Here is a 19,846-nt window from a genome sequence, read left to right as displayed (position 1 = left end):
GGGCCCTTTCAAGCCAGTTGCAATTGAAACTTCTTCTCTTTTTGCCTTTTTGCACGGCGGGTTTTCTCGGTTATAGATAGATATCCTGCCCCTGCTAACAAAAAAGCTTGAGGGAGGGAAATGAAAGCCACCATTATTAGTTATGGGACCCTGCCACTCTGTACACAGGTTTGTTTCTCTTTCCTCTCTCTCTCTCTCTCTCTCTCTCTCTCATCTGAAGGTAGGGTAGGTTGTTTTCAAACAGGGGAGGAAAAGTTCCTCTGGTCACTCACTCACTCTCTTCATCTGTCTGGATGGATGTTGAAAGAGTGAGAGTGAGTGCATCTGAATATTATCATATAACTTACTACACATAAAGCTAGAGGGACCTCCAACCATGAATGATTGTTTTCCCATGCCATGCCATGCCGATCCAGGAAAGGGACAACTGCAGACACATTATTATATTACTATTACTATTATTTCCCACACAAATAATGCACTCCTTGGTCGCGATTTGCTGTAGCCTCGAAGCGAAAAAAAAACCCTGCCAGAGAAGAGGGTAGGTAGAGAGAGCGGGAGCTTGACTCGAGTCTTGGAACTGACCGATACGGAAATAAATAGCATCCGAACTGTTTCCTCCACGGCTGGGTGGGTTGTTCCCATCATGATTTATTTTATTTATTGGTCTTTATTTATTATTTTTTCCCCATGTTTTTTTAGAAGAACATCTCCTCCATTCATTATTATATTATTGGTAATTATTCCTATCCTCCTTGATTAAGCGTGGGTGGCGCCACTCCTTCTCGAAGACTACTACTACTACTACTACTACTGAACAGCCAAGAAACTGATCATGCCATCATTCCCATCCATCTATGCATTGGTCTAACGCTCAGACATCAACTGCAGAAATGGTGGTTGTTTCTCAGCTCAACATACCACTGGTGCCTGTGTTTGGTCAGAAACATACTGGAAGTACTGTACATGTACTGTACATACATAGTTAACTGCCATTGAATCAGATACCTAGTTAGAACTTAGCTGGCAGTCATCATGTTGTTTGTCATATCTTTGATGTCAAAAATGAAGGTGTAGAGATTATTATAATAACATTCAGAAGTTAGTGCATTTCAGTTTTTCCACTTTGAATTAACTTAACACCTGGATTCAATCATATCTATATCTATATATGTATATAGTAATTGTAAAGAAAAATAGAGTAATAGCTATACAAGATAACTCTTCATGTTCTGTTGAGATTGTAACATGTTAATAAATCAGCATAACTATTATTATACACAGATTTTCCTGAATAAATTGATAATTTATTCTGAAAGGCAACCAAACCAGCTCATGAGTGAAATAAAAAAAAAAAAAGTCTCAGCTCTTTCTCAGAGATGTGCTAAGCTTTTATTTTAATCAAGAGGTGATTGATGAGCACTGTTCTAACTTATTATTACTATTCTATACCTATACTTTTTTTCCTTTTTTCTTTTTATTTATTGCAATTATTATAATTATTCTTTCCCCCCCTGTCCAACCGGGGCGCCCCGCGTGAGCTTGTTTCAGGAATTCAAAGTCAATTCTTCCTCTTGCAAGCTAACTCTGAGACAGGGCGTAGTTGGTGGTTGGTGGGTGCTTGCAAGTTGAGAGGACGGGCGTTGAATAATAAGAAAAAGAATAATAATAATAATAATAATAATAGGAATAGGAATAGGAATAGAAATAGGAATTAATTTCGGTCAACCGCCGTAGCCCGCATGAATACTCCGCATTATTCGAACGAGAGAGCGAGCCAGTTTGACAAAGTCCCCCCCCCCTTGTGAGTCTTAAGTTTAGTTAGCCTGGTGAATAATAAATGATGAATGGCTTGCCATGCGTTCAACAAGCCTAGCAGGACAGGCTAAGCAGGCTAAGCAGCCTAGCAGGGGGCCCATATGGCAAAAGGCGCGCGCTATCGGAGAGAGGAGAGGGTTGGTGGGTTAGTTTGCCGTTTCGCACGTGTGTGTTCGCTGCGTTCAACTGACTGTGTTTGGTGATTGATGTTTGGGCGATGGGCGAGTTTATATGGAGAGTATAAAAGATGTATAAAATGTGTTAGTTAGATGGAGGGCAATGTCATGGTATAATAATAGGCTTGTCCAGAAGAAGACAAATAAAGCCATTTTCTAGAAAACCCCGAACCGACAAATAATTCCACACCAAACCCCTCGCCGCCTCAGGGTGGGTGGAGCGTGTTTAAGTTGCGGCTTGCCACGTTCTTGACCCTGGAGCATTCCATGGATGCGCTGGCCAGTCTCGTGATCCGTGATGATACACACCGACTACTAACTACTAACTTACTAACTACGAACTCCGAGCGTAGTAAGTAGCTTACAACAAATATCACCGAACTCCACCTCCACCACCACCACCCATATCCATCTCGACCACGCTAAGTAGGACATGGGAAAACGAGGTTGAACAAAAAGGAAAGAAAAAAACGTGGTCGACATCGCCACCTTTTTCCCACAAACCCCGTTCGTTTACTAGGACCCGGCTCGGCTCGGCTGCTGCTAGCAAACTTGCTAGGTACAGTATATGTGTAACTTCCCATTAAAAATCACCACTAATTAATCCTGAATCAGAACGACAATCAATAACCATCCCTCTCTTCCAACGAGTCATATCATATCCAGGGCGGAGGTCTAACCGCGAACCAGCCAAAAAGCCTGGCTGGAGTTTGAAAGCCCCCCCTAGGCTCTAGCCCAGGCACTGCCAGCGGCCACGCTAAGCTCGGTGATGCTGGGTGATTGCTGGGTGATTGCTGGGTGATTGCTGGGCGATGCTGGGATACTTGGGCTAGCTAGGCTGTAGCGTGCAAGCCACGAAGGATCTGCGGGCGCCCAGCTGTGATCCGGTGAGTCTGTGACGCCTGGGCTGCTTTTGCTTTTTTTTTTCCCTCTTTTTTTTCTTTCTTTTTTTCTTTTTTTCTTCTTCTTTTTTCTGTGCGTCGTCAGGAGAGTTGGTCGCAAGGCTTGTCTTGTTGGGCTGCCCCGGTTTTTAACTTTCCTTCGGCGATCGTTTCTGCGTGTTTGGGGCTTTCCTTTCTTTCTCGTATCATGTATAGTGGTTTTGCCGTGTATATCTGGCTGATAATCCACATATATATATATATATATATATATATTTCCCTCTCTTTTTGCTCTTTCCCCCCCGTTGCTTGTTTCATCTTGGAGATATTTCCATAACTAGGACTGATTATTATCAACCTACTAGCCCCATCTCTGAACCAAATAAGAAGAAGAAAAGAAAAGAAAAGAAAAGAAAAGAAAAGAAAAGAAAAGAAAAAAGAAAAAGAACCCGTCAGCCCAACAACCCCTTGTATTTGGAATTTTCCTTGAATCACCCTTGGGACCCCTTCTTTTCCCCCATCGCACCGTCGTCATCCACCCTTGGCCCAACAACCATCGACCAACCCTGTGATCAGCCTCTTCTCAATCTCGGGATCTCAGTTTCTCGACTCAGCACCAGGTACATACATACATACATATCACACATACGCAGCCTACTCACACAGACACACGGTTATCGCCTGCAGTCAGCGGAGAGCAAAATAGCCTGGCATCGAGTGCAAAGATATCAACAACTCCCACTCCAACCAAGCAGCGCACAGCAGACAATCTCGTACAACTCTCCTGATTGCCGACACGCCCTTTTTCTTGTCTGCTGTACGCTCTCTACTGGATTTTCGCCATGCGTTTCTGTGGATGACAGACACTGCATTTATTATTAATAATACCACAAGCCAGTCTCCGCGAATTCATTATTTAACCCACAACCTTCTGTTTGATCGCCAACCTGGACCGCTGTATTTTAATCGTCGTTCTGGTCCCTATTCTTGTCTGGTATTAGTTCCAGCAGTCTCCACTTAATCAACATATTATTATTGTATTTACAGGGTCGGCTACGATTTCGTCTGTTGCTGGCTGGTGGTTTCTGGAATCCCTTAGCCTACCAGATTCTTCCTATTCTTCTTCTTCTCCTTCTTCTTCTCATTATTACTATTATTGCTATTACTATTATTATTATTATTATTACTATTATATTACTATTACTATTACTATTACTATTACTATTACGGAGTATTTATTATTATTATTATTATTATTATTCCTCTGGAACTTGAAGATCTCCAAAGCAGGCCAATTATTCTTCCATTGTTCCCCCTACCTCGGCCGACCTGCAGCGGCGGATCTCACTCCCCGCTCGATATCCTCCATCTCCGCCGTGCTAGCCCAGGTGAGCCTCGTGTTTCAGGTCCAAATCTCCCAGCATCAGCATCATCATCATCATTCAGCAGCCAATTCCTCACTCAACCTCCCTTCTTTTTGCTCTCATCATCACATCTCTACTAAATTTCTACCCCACCACTTGTTGCCCTCCAAGTGGCCTGCCAATCCGGATGCACCATTCCCCATAATAATAACCCTACCCTACCTTTAACTATTTTTTCCCCCTGGCTTTTATTTTCCAGTTTTACCCTTCTTTCTTGCCAAACTTTTTTTTTTAAAAAAAGTTCACCTATTCTTTAGCGCTGCGGGCCACCTAACAACCTGCCCTCTTGTTTTTGCGGTTAAACTCCTGTCACTTTGGCTTTGCTGACTCGTTAGTGGCAGGCGTATTCCTGCTGGCCCCCAGCCTTATTTCCGGCCTCTTCTCCAGCTTGAACCCAAAAACCCACTGCTCTGCTCCGACGAATACTGCTGATTTTCCCCCCCCTCCTCTCTCCTTCCTTTCCTCCCCCCCCCCCCCCTCCCCTTGTTCGTCCCCCCGTTTAAGTACCTTGCCCTTCTTTCAATGAGCACTCTATCTGCTCTCGACAGGTACCGCGAAGGATCCAATAATAAAGCTGTCTATTCTCCCAGCTCCTATCTCCCCTTAGGTTCGGACGACAATTCTTCCCGTGTCTGCGATTATCGTTCCTCAACCACCATTTCTGCGTCTCGCTCCAGCCGTCGCTCTCTTGCTGCAATTGCTATAGAAAAAACTTCCCAGGCCTTTAATAGCTTCACTTCGTCACTCGCGGCCCCCCAATCAAATCCCCCCTCTCGTAATTCCCCTGCAAATTCCAACTTCTCGAAGCCGCCAGCTCGAGATACCCCGTCTCCCGCATTAAGCTCTCACAACGGCTTTGAGGATAGGACCAACGTCCAGAGCAGAGGCAGCGGTAGTAGTGTAGGTGGTAGTGGTAGCGGTAGCGGCGATAGCGGACCTAGCTCCGGTATTGGTGGTGCGGGCAAACACGACTACCGTCTGTCGATTCAAGCGTTGCGCAGAGGCTCTGTGGACAACCTCACATTAACCCTCCCCTCCCGCCCCGCCACTCCTAGTCCCTCAGTGTCTCCCAACCAACTTACTCACTTTGCTACTGCGTCTCGACGATCCACTCTTCAGGGAAGTCAGAGGAATCTACCACAGCTACACTGCACTTCTGCACCTGACAACAATCCATACGCTGCCATGTCGAGCGGCAAGATGCACCAAACTTCCTCGCGCTTGTTGCGCATGACGAGTGATGATAGGCCATTTACTAGGGATTTCAAGGACCTCTTCTCGACGCTGATGGTCAGTCTGAAACTAGAGACGCATCGAGTGCGCTTCTCCAAGTTCGACCATACTTTTACGTCGGAAGAGGCCATCAACAATCTCGGTTCTCTAAAGTTCTCGCAATCGAATCGTATGCCGGACCCCAAAGACCCCTCACGCATTGTCACGACTACCACGACCACGACATTTTCCATGGCGAAGGAAATGGCCCGCTCAGTATGTCAGCGGTTTGTAGATGCCAGATTCATTGAGTCCGTAGACGGAAGGATAAGTCTTCAATTCCCTCTCAAGGGCGCGCTTTTCCAATTGACACCCAAGGGCATCAACATCCTGCAGCGATTTTGCCAAAGAAACGGGATCACTGCGAGACACATCATTGACGTGCTCGAATCCCCTCGAAATACTATGCAGCTGGTAATACTAGAACGAGAAAATACCACGGACCAAATATCCCACGACCGTGCTACAATCGAGGTTATTTTCCGCCGGTTTGCTGGCCAAGATGGCCCTAATCTCAAGCCGTCGGTTTCGACCTCGGATTCGGATTCCGTGAGTGACTACACTAATGGACTTGTCGGCGTGAAAATGGCGAAGGAAAGAAAAATCGGAGACAAAGTCATCCAGAATACTTTTACCGGAAAGGCAGCGGTGGATTGGTTGATGGACTGCTGTACGACAACAGACCGCCGGGAAACGTTCGAGATTGCAACGATGTTTGTTAAGCACGGGTTGATTCACTCCGTCTTTGAGGATAAGAATTTCGCCCAACATAACCCGGAAGCGGCAGCCTTCCAGCCAACGAAGTATTCTATCTATGCATTGACCGAGCGAGGACAACGGGTCTGTGGATGGATCGCACGGGAAAAGCCGCTGGTCACTGCGTACGACGGCCGCGTTGCACCTCGAGATTCGAACAATGCCCGCCTAAACAACATCCTGCAAGATCCCGCCCTGCGACTACTGTTCAGGGAATTCCTGCGCGATTCCCTCTGCGAGGAGAACCTGTCGTTTTATATTGACGTTTCTGACTTTACGATAAATTACCACCAGCAGGAAAAAGCCGGTTCATTTGCGAAGATGGATGTCGTCCGTGAAACCCTTGCGAGTGCATATGGTGAGTTTTCATTTGTTGTAATTCAAACCAATTCTTTTTTCTTTTCGTCATGTTTTACTTCTTGCAGCGTTCTGCTCCTCTCTACCCAGCTACTTTCAGCGTGGTTCACTGGTAACTGATAATGAACAATAATAGGCTTATACAACGCTTTCCTTGCTCCCGGATCTCCCTGCGAGCTGAACATCGAGCACGCTTTACGAAATAGCCTTGCCAGCCGTATGACACGGGCCGTTGGAGATGATGCATCAATGCTTAAAAGCTTAACTGAAGTGGTTAGCCTTTTCGAGCTCGCTCAGATTTCTGTCTTCAAACTCATGTCAAGTGTAAGTATTTTCCTCCTTGGAGCTCAGGAGGGAGAGAGACGCTCCCTCCCTCTCCCTTTCCTTCTCCCTTCCCTTTCCCCTTTTTTCCTCCCCCTTTCGTTCGGGCTTTTTACTAAAAAAGAACGCAAATTCGAAAAAATACAGGACTCCGTCCCGAAATTCGTGCGGGATCCAAAATATGCCGTTGTTCTGCAGGAACATGACTTCGACCTCAATGCCTCGGGCAAATCGCATTCTCCAGGCCCTGCTCCCGTCCCAGAACGCTCCATGAGCCGGTCCACGAGGTCGTAAGATTTGAAGGGCAAGCTTTTTTTCTAGTTTTTGGTTTCAATCGATGAGAACATCGTGACGGAATTTGATGTGCCCGAATTGTTCTCTTTTCTTGGTGGGGAAGGGAGGGGGTGCTGGGGCCAAAACACTAACACCCCAGTTGTGGAAATGACTGGGGCGGTATATATATGTTTTTAAGATCCCCCGCGGATCCGCGCCGTTTCGCCGCGAACATCGCGCGTCTCCCAACCCGGGGTCCTGAGCTCCGTCAACCCCCGCCCGCCGGGGGGCTCCCTTATCCAATTTCAGGACCGTTGGCATGACTGGTGGTAACCACGACACAGTCAGCCAGTACCAAAACCAAGCTTTAAAAAAAGAGAAAGAAAAAGAAAAAGAAGAAGAAGAAAAGACCGAAATGAAGCAAAACGAGTTGAAATGAATGAAAGTAAGAAAAAAGAAGAAGAATATGGCTATGGCACATGCTCCCCTCTCTCTCCCTCTCTACCCATCTCCTATGTAATAATTTTTTTCTTTTTTTCTCTTTTGTTGATTTTCTTCCTTTCTTTCCTTTTTTTTTCTTTCTTTCTTTCTTTTTTTCTTTCTTTCTTTCTTTTTTTCCCTCTGAGCTTTTTCATTCCTCACTCACAGGTCTCCAAAGTGTCCGGTTGAATCTGGAAATGATCTTTCTCATATATACATTTTATGTATGTGCATTTTTCTACATGTTACAGTTCATCAGCACCGTTCCGTTTCCCCGCCAGCCTTTCTTTTTTTCCTCCATCTAGCATATTGGGAGTTGCTTTTTCGTCTCTGAAAGTGTTTATTTTTGGCTTTTTATATTTGGGCAAATTCTCTATTTTTTGTTTTCCATTTTCATTGTTTGATTTGTATCTTTTTTCCCTGCTTGCCCTTTTTTTTTTTCATTGAATCTATCTATGCATGGCATGAATATTGCTTTTTTTTTTCTCCCCCTTTCATTGTTTCATTGCTGTTGTTATCCTTGGTATCATCTGCATAAATATTCTTATCATTCTTATCATTATTATGTTAATTAATTTTTATTTTATATTTGACTCGTTTTTTTTGTCATCTTAACTCTTTTTAATCTTCTATATCTACTTCATATATACACGTACCTTCTCTATCATAATCATTTTCATCTTCACACAATCATCAACTCTTGTTTTTGTTCTTCTTTTATCTCTCTTACTTACTGAAGAGATGATTTAAACTATGATTGTTTGTGTCTTTACTTACTTTTCTTTTCTTTTCTTTTTTTTTTTTTTTTTTTTTTTTTTTTTTTCCTGCTATTCACATATGTATTTTTTCTAGCTTATAATGTTTTGAGTTGAGGGTTGAGATTATCTTCATAAACTGCTGGTATATTTCCATCATATCAGCTCATCTCAGTGCATATTGCTCTCATACTGAGTCATACATATATATCTCATCACATCACAGGATAGATATGAAGTGTAAAGAAGGCATTGTATTTATCTCCCTATCTATGTACATCTCCACATTCTCATACTTCATCACTTCTTGAAATTTGAAACTTCTCTGCTGTAATTTTAGAAGAGCTTTTTTTTTTTTTTTTTTTCCCACCTTGAATTTCATTCCTCTTTCATTCCCGCTCCTTATTTTCTGCAATCCACCTTTTTTTCTTCATTCCGACTGCTAGTAAAGTAAAAAACTAGCTATATCCGATGGAAGGTGTAGAATCTAGGCGAAGTAATCATACCTACTTAGGTATATATATATCTCTCTGTAGATATACATACGATAGCTGTGTATCATTCATTTCTAACAACAATTTCCATTTCCCCGCTACGATTTGGTATGACATGAACAAGATCAAGCAAAAAAAAAAAACTTCAAGATTAGCAGCAGTATCATCAACAGCAAAAGCATACAAAAAATGTTCACTTCCCTCCACCCCACCCCCTCGCCCTCATCCCCTCCTCAATCGCCATCCAAACCCCCTCCACAACCCCCCTATCCCTCCACCGCCCGCTAGGCCCCCCCACAGCACCAGCACCAGCACCACCCGCATTCCCCACCCCAGAAACAGCCAGATTCGCACTCTTCTCATCCCACCGGTCGATCGCAAAACTGCGCACGCCGCGGCCCCACCCCTTAACTTCCCTCGGCACATCCTCCCCGCGCCACCCGACATAGATGCCCGTGGCATGCTTGAACAGCTCCGGCGGCGAGGACCACTTGTACGATTTGAACTGCCACGTCTGGCCCGTGGTGAAGACGGCGACGACGCGGCTCCAGTAGTCCGGCTTGAAGTCGGCGGTGCTGTCGACGAGGATGAAGCGGGTGGGTTTGCGGTTGTTGTGGAGGCCGGAGACGCCGGGGGTGGAGGCGGGGGTGGAGGAGGGTTTGGAGCTGGAGGTTGGGTCCGGGAGGGTCTGAAGGGTGCGGGTGATGTGGAGGAGGTTGGAGGCGGTGGAGGTGGCGAGGGTTGGGTGGTCGGGTGGCACGTAGATGCCGTCCTGGAGGAAGGATCTGATGTTTGACATGCGCAGGAGGGAGGAGGCGGAGGGGGAGAGGAGGATGATGGGGTTTGGACGCCGGGAGGAGGATGGGTTTGTGGAGGAGGGGGGTCCCGGTTGTTTGATTAGGGACGCGCCGTTGGATAGGGATGTTGAGGTGGGTTTCATGCCTGGCTTTGCCATGTTTGCTTGTGCGTGTTGGCCTGGGCGCGAGCGGTTGCGGCCTAGGAACATCTCGGCGGTTTTGCGGACGTGGGAGAAGTCCTGATAATAGGATTGAAAAAAGAGAAAGAAAGCGTCAGCCCCAGAGTCAACACCCAATATGAAAAGAAAAAAAAAATAGAGAAAGAGAGAGCATAACCCCACCGTCGGCTTAATCCCCCTAAGCACACTATTCCGATCCCCCATCTTGCGCTCCCCATTATAAATCTCCTGCAGGCGCGGGTCGACACTCCGCACCGGCCTCCCTCCAACCCCAACCCCAACACCAGCACCAGCACCAGCACCAGCACCAGCACCTTGCGCCCCCGAACCCGCACTAGGAATAGTCGATACCCCCCCGGCCGCCCCCGACGCAACCTTCGCCGAATCCTCCGCCGCGCGCGTAGCCGCACCGACACCCGCATCTCCTACCCCAACATCTCCCGCCAACGGCCGAATATACTCACTATCCTCCGACGCGCCCTCCAACCACGTAATAAGATCCAGGCGCTCGACAAACACCAAATGCAGCACCTTGCCCACCTTGCCCACCGCCCCCTCCTTCCCCTCCTTCCCCTCCTTCCCCTCTTTCCCCCACCGCTCCCCAATCCCCTCATTCACCGCCTGCGCACTAGCAATGTACTCCGGAATCGCCACGTCCCGCTTCAGCCAGGCGAAGTAGATGCTGCGCAGGTCGATGGGGATGTTGCCTGCGGCGGCGGAGATGAAGCGCGTGGGCGTTGAGAGCGGGATGCATTGCGATGTGGCTGGGAGGTGCAGGTGGGTGGCCACAGTGAGGTCTGTGGTTGTGTTTGTGGGTGTGGGGGTAGGGGAGGTGAGGAGGACGGGTTGGTTCGGGGATGGGGTGATGCCGGAGGTGGTGGAGGAGGAGGAGGAGAGGGCGCGCCGGAGGGAGAGGAGGGGGTCTGGTTGGTGAGGGTCTGTTGGTTGTGTTTCCATTGCTGCTGCTGTCTGTAGAGGTGGTTTCTGGTCGTGGTCGTGGTCGTCGTCGTGATGGCGCACGAGACGGATTGAATGGAGCTTTGATTAGCTAGGTAGGTACAGGGGCCTGGCCTGGCCTCCTTTCCTCGTTTGTATGAATGACACTTCGTCCTTTTAGTTTGCAATTGGGCGCTCTGGGTCAACTCAAATGTAGGTTGTAACTGTATGGAATATCTGGTCGCCTATATCTGCCAGAAGCAAAAGGTGTACGTGTAACGAGTTGCGATGCTTAACTGAATGAAAGACAGCTTCGACCAAGGACGAGTTGAAGTTGAGGAAGTTGGAGATGACTAAGCAGGATTAGCTGGAGATCACCTAATCGTGATTGGTTGAATGAGTTTTTTGGCTGCTACATCATATATAACTACAACTTTAACAAAGTGAAGGAAATGTAGTAGTCAGTCCTAAGATTAAGAAAGTGAGAGGTGAAAGTAATTTTTTTTTTTTAAAAAAAAAATCACAAAAAAATACCTAGAATAGAAAGAAAGTGCCTATCAACAAAAACCATGAAAGCCCAGACAACCAACACCCTACAAAACCCATTCATCAGGGAAACGCAAAAGGGAGACGGCTAAAAACGAAAAAAAATAAAAAATAAAGAATGTTAAAGTAAAATAATAGTAATTTGAATTGAGAAGAAATAAAAAAAAGAAACAACCATACAAGTGAAAAAATTACAAAAGAACATGAACTTTATCTCGAATGATGCTGCAACCTTGGATCCCGTGATTCACCAGAACCAGGACCAACACCATTGTTATTATATCCATTACTCCCACCTTGCGACTCAGTAGCGACGGATGTAGAGGGGGAAGCAGCTAGAGGCCACGATGGTAACCCTAGCATGGCGACACCAGCAGAAGGCGCAGACGAAGTATTCGCACCAGCATCCTGCATAACTACATCCTGAGCTACCGTCGTATCACTACTACTACTGTCAGAACCACCAGCCAAGTTCCCCCGTCCATCCACCGAAGCCATAACTTTATATGTATCTTTATCCATTGAGTTCTGACATTGGCCCTGGCTATTAGCTCCCTGCTGTTGCAGTGGCGTCGACGGGCTCTGACTCTGACCTGCGGAAAACAGAGGCGGCTGCGGTTTCTCAATCGGTGGCGTAGTTGCCGTTAAGGTACCGCGCCGGCTCATGTAATCACCTAAGCTAAGTTTTTTCTTCACAGGGCTAGGGGCGATGGCGCTCGAGGGTGGCGTTATTGTAGGCATAGGATGTTGGGCGGCTGTAGGAGTGGTAGTAGTTGCGTTGGTGGGTGAAGATTTGATAGGGAATGAGTGTGGTGATTGCGTTGGGAGTATTGGTGTTGAGGAGTTGGGTTTATCTTTGTATGTGCTTGTAGAGGTGGTGGGATGTGTAGGAGTTGTCATCATCGAGTTAGGTGTTGATGAGGGGGTGGTGAAAGGAGGAGGTGCAGGAGGTAATTGAACTCGCAGGTCAGCTCTGCATGCTCTGTCAGGAGGTTTGCGCGGCATTGGGAAATTATGCGCGACGGTTGATGGTAATGGGTGAGGCGGTTTTTGAGGGGAAGTGTCTGAGGATATATTTAAGGAAGACAATGCGGCTGATGTGCCAGGTGACGGTGGGATAGTGGTCGTGGTAGTATGTTGGGAAATCTTAGGTGGCGTCATCGGTGTATCTGTGTCCTTCATGTCGACATCTTCGCGACGACTTAGCGGCGAGCTGAGGATGGCGTGCTGGGAATCTGGTATCGAAGGCGTGGCAATGTCACTACTGTAAACTGGCGACGCATTGATACGATTTCCAATTTGCTGAAGCCGAACCCTATCCTCATGACACCGTTTTAGAAGTCGTGTTGTCAACGGAACGAAGCCAGATCGCCGTGGAGGCTTTGGCGGGACGAAGTCCGGATCATTCTCGTCCGGCTCGGTTTGCATTTCAGAGTCGACGTAATCTGGGCGGCGAAGAGGGGAGGCGACAATGGGTGTTGATCTCGACGCCTTCTTTTGCGAAGATTGCGGCTTTGGGCCTGGTGTAACGGACGCAGGCGAGCGTTTCCGAGGAGAATTGGAAGATCGACGAGCACTTGTGGTGTCGATGCGTAGAGGTTTAGCGTTGGTCTGTGAGGCCTGCTTAGAATAATTAGGTTCGGTTGTTACCACTTTCGCAAAGAGACTACAGGAACTTACGCCGATGGCAGTAGTAGCAGTATTACTGGTACCCGTAACAGAGGTACCACTAGACCGCTTTTTCTTCTTCTGAGGCTGTTGCTGCTCATGTTCAAGCTGCTCGAACTTCTTCTCAGCTGCGGCAATCTTCCGTTTCTCGCGCGCAGAAAGCTCCCCAGACATCGAGGCCAATGGGTCCGAGACTGAGGGACTATGTGCTGTGGGTGTTAGATCTCGACTTCGAGGGCGATTGGATGTTGACCTTGATCGGCTCCCCCCTTGATCGTCATCCACTTGGGCCTTGACGGCTTCGCTTGCAGCTCGACTATTATTAGCTAGGCCCGTGTTGACGGGCGAGATCGCATTTTTAGCCTTGCTCTTTTTCCGCCTCCCATTTACCTGTTTCGAGGCTGTGTCAGCACTCTTCGGAGGTCGTCGACAGTCGACTTTCGCCAGGCGACAGGATCGTGAAGAATCACACGCACAGCCACCGAAATTGGCTAGAACTTTGCTTATTGAGATCGGCCAGTCATCAGAGATGCCATCATTGGATCCTTCCTGCTTAACAAAGCCGTTGTTGGAAGGAAACATTTGCGGGTCAAGGTACCAGGAGGTTGTTATTTCTGACTTGGCAGTAATATCCTGGTTCGCCACAAGGCAGAAATGATATTCAATGTTATTCGTGATGACGGTCTTCATGGTGACGTTTGGGTGACATGATCGGCGAACATAGCGTAGCTGGGAGCCTTCTTTGCGACTGTCGATATATATCGGAAGCTGAGGGTGGAAGAATACGAAGGGCAAGGGATGATGGAACTCATGCCATCGATTATTCGGATCGACGCAATAATCGCGGAAATGACCTACTTTGCCCTTCACCTCTCCAATGATCTCATCCTTGTGAACATCATTTTCCACAGTCAGAAACCGCCATGTAGGATGCCGTCCATCGTATTCAACACTGGTGTCTGTAACAACTTGTTTGGAGAGGACTGGCCACTGCGCAGGGTCGAGTGGACGATTTAAATATGTAAAGACTTCTTTAGGAGAGCGACCATTGGCATCGCGGGCAAGACGGGCAGGATCTTGTAACCAGGAAGAAAAGTCGGTTGCTAGTTGCAGGTTATCGAATAGATTGCTGGGAATATCCACGTTCGCCTGGTCATGATCGTACAGATGGAGGAACTCCTGGGAGTAGAGGGGGATATTAGGGATGAGGGAGGCCTTGGTAGGGCTCATAGCCGACGCAGATGTTGCTCGCTTTCGACTGTCGGAACCAACTGAAGGAGCAAGGCCCGTGAGCGAGTTTATCGAGTTCGACGAGCGATGACTGGTCTTTGATTTCTTTGCGGGGGGAAAGCCCCTCTCGTGGGAGGACCAGCCGTTCGTCTGATCGCCGCTACCACCGGACGGAAGGGTCCCTGTTGAATTGTTACTGTTATTATCCTTCGCGGCTACCTTCTTCCTATGGGATTTGGAGCCGGATCGCTTGCTTTTCCGGTCACCGCCATCGCTCTGCTCCTCTCTGCGCCTTCTCTGTAGCTCTGTGGCGAGCTTTGAATTTAGGGGTCTCGGTTCGCAATCTGCACAGTTGTGGACTTCAGGGACATCTTCGCCGTCGTAGTAGCATAAGATGTGTTGCCAGGTTTCACAACGTTCGCAGAATACGGTGTGGCCATCATCGTCCTCGAAGGAACAGATGCATTTGATGGTATAAGGCTCGTCTTCGTCATCATGGACAGACTGCTGCGCAACGGCGTTACTGTTACCATTTGGAACCGGAGAAGGAACAATAGGAGAGGGAAGCGGCTGAACGGTGACCGAGTGGGAGTTCGCTGGCAGATGCGTGGCTGCGAGAGAGGAGGTATCTGTCATAATCTGACAGCTTACCTCCTCCAGAACACGTTGTTGGCGCTCTAGAGGTGAACCCTCGATCGGACGAGGTGGCTGGGTGATGGAATTCTGATGGGGAGGAGGAGGAGGAGGAGTTGGTTCTGGTGGTGGAACGAAAATGGTGTCCTTTGCTTCCAGAGCCACACGCGCAAATTTTTCCAGTTGGTGTGTTGGTTCCGATTGACGAACCAAGTCATCAACCAGGACCGTTACACCACGCGACAGAATGGCTGAAGCGAAAGGAGGTCTATTTCGAGGAGATCAGACGAGATGGAGAAGGCAAATCCAACCACACGTAGGAGAAGTTAAGAGGAGGGGGAAAATCGTTCTTGTTGAATAATGACTTTTTGGGTGGCCACAAGCGATGAAACACGACGACTTTGCGATGGATTTTCGATGATATTTGTGATGAAAATATGCGAGTGAAGAGGGTGGATTCGCGGTAGACAAGGATCTCGAGAAGACTTGCTAGGCGTGGGATAGCGGTCGCAGGATGTCAAGAGGAGGCCACGTTTTTGACGGGTAAGTTAGGAACGGAGGCGACTGGAGGAGCAGGGGAGGAGGGAGGGAGAAGATCGCGCGCATTTAGTAGGAATCGATGAATCGAGGAATCGAGGATGGGATGGCAGGATGGTGAGATGGCGAGATGGCGAGATGATTCAATGATGGATATGCTGGTGGAGGAGGAAGAAGTGGGATTTTGGCGATCGAAGGGCGGGAGTTGAGGAGAAGACGAGGAAGAGACGACGGAGGAAGACGGGAAGACAGGAAGAGCGATAAGAGGGAGTTGTTGGATAATAAAGGGAATTAGGTAGTTAGTAATAAGTAAGAATTAGGAAGAATTAGGAAGAAAAAGAAGAAAAAGAAGAAAAAGAGGGAAAGGGGAAAGGGGAGAGAGTGGAGGACGAAGAGTGAGCCATGGATCAATGGGTGGGAATGGGAAGAAATAGGAAATAGAGGAGGAAGAGAAGAAATAGAAGAAGAGAGAGAGGAGTTTGGTTTGGTTTGGTTCGTTTGGTTCGTTTGTCTGGTCTGGTTTGGTCTTTGGTTCTTGGAAAGAGACAAGAACGAGTCGCCTAAAAGGGCAATGCCTGCGCTAGTCCCGATGCGGCGGAGGCTCTGGCCCCGAGGCTCCATTCACTAGTCCTCCTTGGGTTAGTCCGGTCTTGGCGTTTTCATCTCACTCTGTTCAGCACAGACAAACCTTGGAACAACAATACATAAATAATAATACACGGGGAGATGGAACAGGAAGCAACATCAATGTCCAAGTCGAGGGCAGAGAAAGCGGATGACATAACGCAGATAAGATAAAATCAGCCCCGCATAGGAATGCAAGATCTCCTGCTGCTGGAAAGACAACCTTGTATGTTAGTGTTCATCTATTACCTATTAGTAAACAGGCTCCTGAGGAAGCTTGTGTTTTTTTGCCCCCCCTTGCCCATATGCAGAGAGAGGCCTGCCCCCCCCCCCCCCCCCTTCCCTCTCGGGTGAATAGATAGAAAGAAAATGAGGGAGGGATGGAGGGAGGCTCTTTGTTACGTTTTCTCCCGTCTCCGGTCTCGGCTGTTGGTGGTGCTGATTTTGCTGATATGAGTAAGGAAGGCGAGGAGGGGGAAGAAAACCCGCTGGAAGGATCTGCATGGGCCTCGAACACATCATTATTCTTCTTCTGGTCTTCTCTCTCTCGCCCGTGTCAGTGTAACATGTGCACGTCTTTTCTTGTCCAGGTATGGTAGGGTCCACGGCCCCATGTCGTCCATTTGTGTAGGAGGCCCCATGCTGTTCTTCTCTCTCCTTGCTGCTGCTGCCGCTGCTGTTGGAGCCTGAAGAAGGAAGAAAAATATTTTTAAAAAATATTTAAAAAGGTGGTATGCAGTCGTAGAGAACCTTCTCTCCAGGCGCAGGCGTCACCCAGGCTCCGGCGGGCTACATCAGAGAATGCCGGCTCCATCGTCACATAATAATAACGCTCGACTGTCTGGCCATGTCATATATCCACAATCAATCATCGTAATATATATATATATATATATATATATATATATATATATATATATTTTTGGCCGCGGAGAAGAAAAGGAAAATGGAGTAGAAAATAAAAGGGAAAAAGGAAATAAAAAGAGGTAGACGGACGGGTGTGGCCTGGGGGAGAAGGTATAAGCGCAGTCCGGGTTCAAGTTAGCTGCTTAACCCCCCCTGGCCCCCGCGCCTGCCTTCCCTTCCTTCCCTTCCCTTCTCCCCCACTACTCTACCTACCCTACCTAGGTGGGTGCGGTGGTGCTGTGCTTTAGCCTTCTTCTAGTCCTGATTAGTGCCCTGCACGCTGTGCATCGATATTGTTACCCACACTGTATATTTTTCGCCTATTCTGTGGGAATTTCTCTCTCCGTCTGGTTGTGTGTGTTTCGTTAGTAAGGATACTGTGGTCAGTAATTTTTCTCTCTAATCGGCTAGGAGGAAATAAAAATAAACAGAACGGAGGGAAAAAAAAAGTAGAAGAAGAAGATTGTCTCAAATGATAGACTGGTAGAGTAGACAGGTCAACATGATTGGAAGAAATAACAGAAGAAAGGGCAGAGGGTGGACGAAGGATGGCTGAGTTGCTTTCCTGCTGTTTGCTGTTTGTAGACAAGTCTCATAAGTATTATTATAGTAGGGAGAGGGGATTGATATATTCTCTGAAAAACCTGTGTTCAGAAAGGGGAAAAGAAAACGCCATTCATCACAAGTGGCTCCTCTCAATAGGCTTTTCATGCTCTCCTGTTGCCGCTCAAGTCAAGTCAGTAGGTTGTATAGCTGCTGGTCAAAAGGGGGGGAAAACAGAGGGCATAGAAGTGTGCTGCTGGGTCCTGTGGATGGATGTAAGTGATAAGTTATAATTAATAAAGAAGGACGCTCTGCCTGCCACTGCTGAAGAAGTGGTTTATAAGGCAAACGTGGGACGCCTGCTGGAGTTAAGTCGGATATATATATTATCCATGTAGGAGGGCGTATGTTCTGCTTTGAGGGGAGGGGGGAAGCAAGGGAGTTGAGTTGCCTTAGAAATGATCCATGAACAGATGATGAATCACTGGAGGAAGAAGGGTTTGCCGTGGTTCGTTTGATATACAAATTCTCCCAGGCGTGAGTGAGGGAGGGAGGAGTGGTAGAGAAAATCGGCAAGGGAGGGAGGGAGCTCGGGAGAGGAGAGGAGAGAGGGAAAATGGGAAAGTGACCAGACAAATAAAATAAAAAGTGAAGCTTTTTGGAGGACCGGACAAAAATCGGGATTGGGAATAGTTAATGAGGCATAGCTAGCAAGGAGTAGATGCAAGTTGATAGGTTCGGCAATTTCTGGTAACTTTAGTACGTACCTCTGGGCAGGGTAGCCGTACCTGGATGGTGTTATAACTAACTACAAAGGGCCATTCTTTCGATGTTGTGAGGAGGAGAGAAGAGGGAGGATAGGATGTGGGAAAAAGAAGCTAAGAACTATTTTGGTCTACACACCACGCAGCCCGTAGATTTGAAAGAAGAAGAAGAAGAAGAGAAAAAGAAGGTAGGATGATGTAGAGGGAGGGAGGGAGAGACAAAAGAGAGAGACAAAAAGAAAGAAAGGTAACGGGTAACTAGTTAAGTAGTTAGTTAACTAGAGCAGCAAAAGATGGAAGGAAAAAAAGAAGGGAACGAACAAACAACAAAATTTATTCCGGCAATAATAGCGTATGTTATGGCTTGATCGCTGACTTCCTTCGCCTTCGCCTTGTTCAGATGCAAAAGAAATCCGCCTGACTTGCATCCATCACGATGCACGTAATTAATGATAGTTAGTAGGCAATGGGGATAGCACATAGACCTGATCATCCACAAGGCCTGGCCTGCAGCTGACCCCAGAAAGACCAAACCAACCCCCTCCCCCATATAGCAGCAAAGCCTACTGTAGTGAGTGACATTTCTTAATTCTATTTAATACACAACAGTAGTTACAGAGTAACTAGTTAGTTACTCGACTAATTCCAATATAGTTAGTAGTATATTACCACTAGTTAACTATCAGGTAGGTTATAGAAACTCTCTGAGTATACTCCGTAGAGTCTTCTGAATATAGAGTAGATTCCCAGATATGGAGATCTTCCAGATATAGAAGTTCTCTCAAGTATAGAGACTCTCTTAGGATAGAGATCCCCAGATCTTCAATGAGAAGAGCTATACCACAGCCCCAGCCAGACACAGTCCCAGCTTTATCCACTCCTCCTCATAGTTACTCCGTAGTGTGCTGGCTGATTGGGATGATGTAGTTACCTGGAACATTTAAACAGTTACCCGTGTAAGGAACAAGGATGCAGGAGGGATGAAATATATAATATATGTGAAGCACATAAAAATACTGGAATATTCACGGTATGCTATGATGGCATAGAGCAAGAATAGGTGCAGCAAGTATCACACCCCTCTCAACTATAACTATACAAAAGCAACTCACTTGAACCCTTCTTCACTTCTTCACAGAGAAAATAATAACTAACTAATAGTTGACTGTCATCGGGGGCATGGTTTGCGGGTGGTGACTCTAACAACGCCCCAAAAGACATTCAACCGAATGCCAATGTCGATAAATATAGCTTCAAGAACCCCCCAGCCCCGGTCTTCCTTTTCTTCTTCTTCTTCTTCTACTTCTTCTTCATCATCTTCTTCCTTTTCTTCGAACAGGACCCTCCACCTAAAAAAAAAACAAAAGCAGCCAGACAGAAGCCCGCCGGGGACATATACCCCAACCGCTATGGCCCTATATACTTATACTTACCTGCCTCCCTACGCGCCTAATAGGAATACCTAACTATCTATCT

General features: G+C 47.1%; 4 protein-coding genes across 5 annotated transcripts; 1 reads left to right on the top strand and 3 right to left on the bottom strand.

The window, feature by feature from the left end:
* Positions 1-1,409: 1,409 nt before the first annotated feature.
* Positions 1,410-3,101, bottom strand: BDBG_17603 (uncharacterized protein). Its single transcript, XM_031725287.1, has one exon. The coding sequence runs from the start codon at positions 2,576-2,578 to the stop codon at positions 2,417-2,419; it is 162 nt and encodes a 53-aa protein (XP_031580134.1). The 5' UTR covers positions 2,579-3,101; the 3' UTR covers positions 1,410-2,416.
* Positions 3,102-4,105: 1,004 nt separating this feature from the next.
* On the top strand, positions 4,106-8,188 carry BDBG_07347. Of its 2 annotated transcripts, XM_031723055.1 has the most exons (4): positions 4,106-4,263; positions 4,641-6,685; positions 6,821-7,008; positions 7,153-8,188. In XM_031723055.1, exons 2-4 carry the CDS (start codon positions 4,822-4,824, stop codon positions 7,297-7,299), a joined length of 2,199 nt encoding a protein of 732 aa, XP_031580133.1. In that variant the 5' UTR covers positions 4,106-4,263; positions 4,641-4,821; the 3' UTR covers positions 7,300-8,188. The 2 variants fall into 2 exon arrangements, with proteins under 2 accessions (XP_031580133.1, XP_002622395.1); XM_002622349.2 differs by having other exon boundaries at positions 4,106-6,685.
* Positions 8,189-9,199: 1,011 nt separating this feature from the next.
* Positions 9,200-11,248, bottom strand: BDBG_07346 (pol II transcription elongation factor subunit Cdc73). The gene is made up of 2 exons (XM_002622348.2): positions 10,146-11,248; positions 9,200-10,043 (listed from the first exon to the last, which is right to left on the bottom strand). The coding sequence occupies exons 1-2, from the start codon at positions 10,938-10,940 to the stop codon at positions 9,201-9,203; spliced, it is 1,638 nt and encodes a 545-aa protein (XP_002622394.1). The 5' UTR covers positions 10,941-11,248; the 3' UTR covers position 9,200.
* A 28-nt stretch (positions 11,249-11,276) lies between these two features.
* On the bottom strand, positions 11,277-16,460 carry BDBG_07345 (PHD finger and SET domain-containing protein). The gene is made up of 2 exons (XM_002622347.2): positions 13,146-16,460; positions 11,277-13,085 (listed from the first exon to the last, which is right to left on the bottom strand). Exons 1-2 carry the CDS (start codon positions 14,997-14,999, stop codon positions 11,676-11,678), a joined length of 3,264 nt encoding a protein of 1,087 aa, XP_002622393.1. The 5' UTR covers positions 15,000-16,460; the 3' UTR covers positions 11,277-11,675.
* Positions 16,461-19,846: the final 3,386 nt, after the last annotated feature.

This window comes from Blastomyces gilchristii (assembly GCF_000003855.2).
Source record: "Blastomyces gilchristii SLH14081 genomic scaffold supercont1.18, whole genome shotgun sequence".
Classification (NCBI taxonomy): Eukaryota; Fungi; Ascomycota; class Eurotiomycetes; order Onygenales; family Ajellomycetaceae; genus Blastomyces; species Blastomyces gilchristii.
The sequence above is the reverse complement of the archived record's forward strand: the minus strand, read 5'-3'. Positions and strand labels throughout refer to the sequence as shown.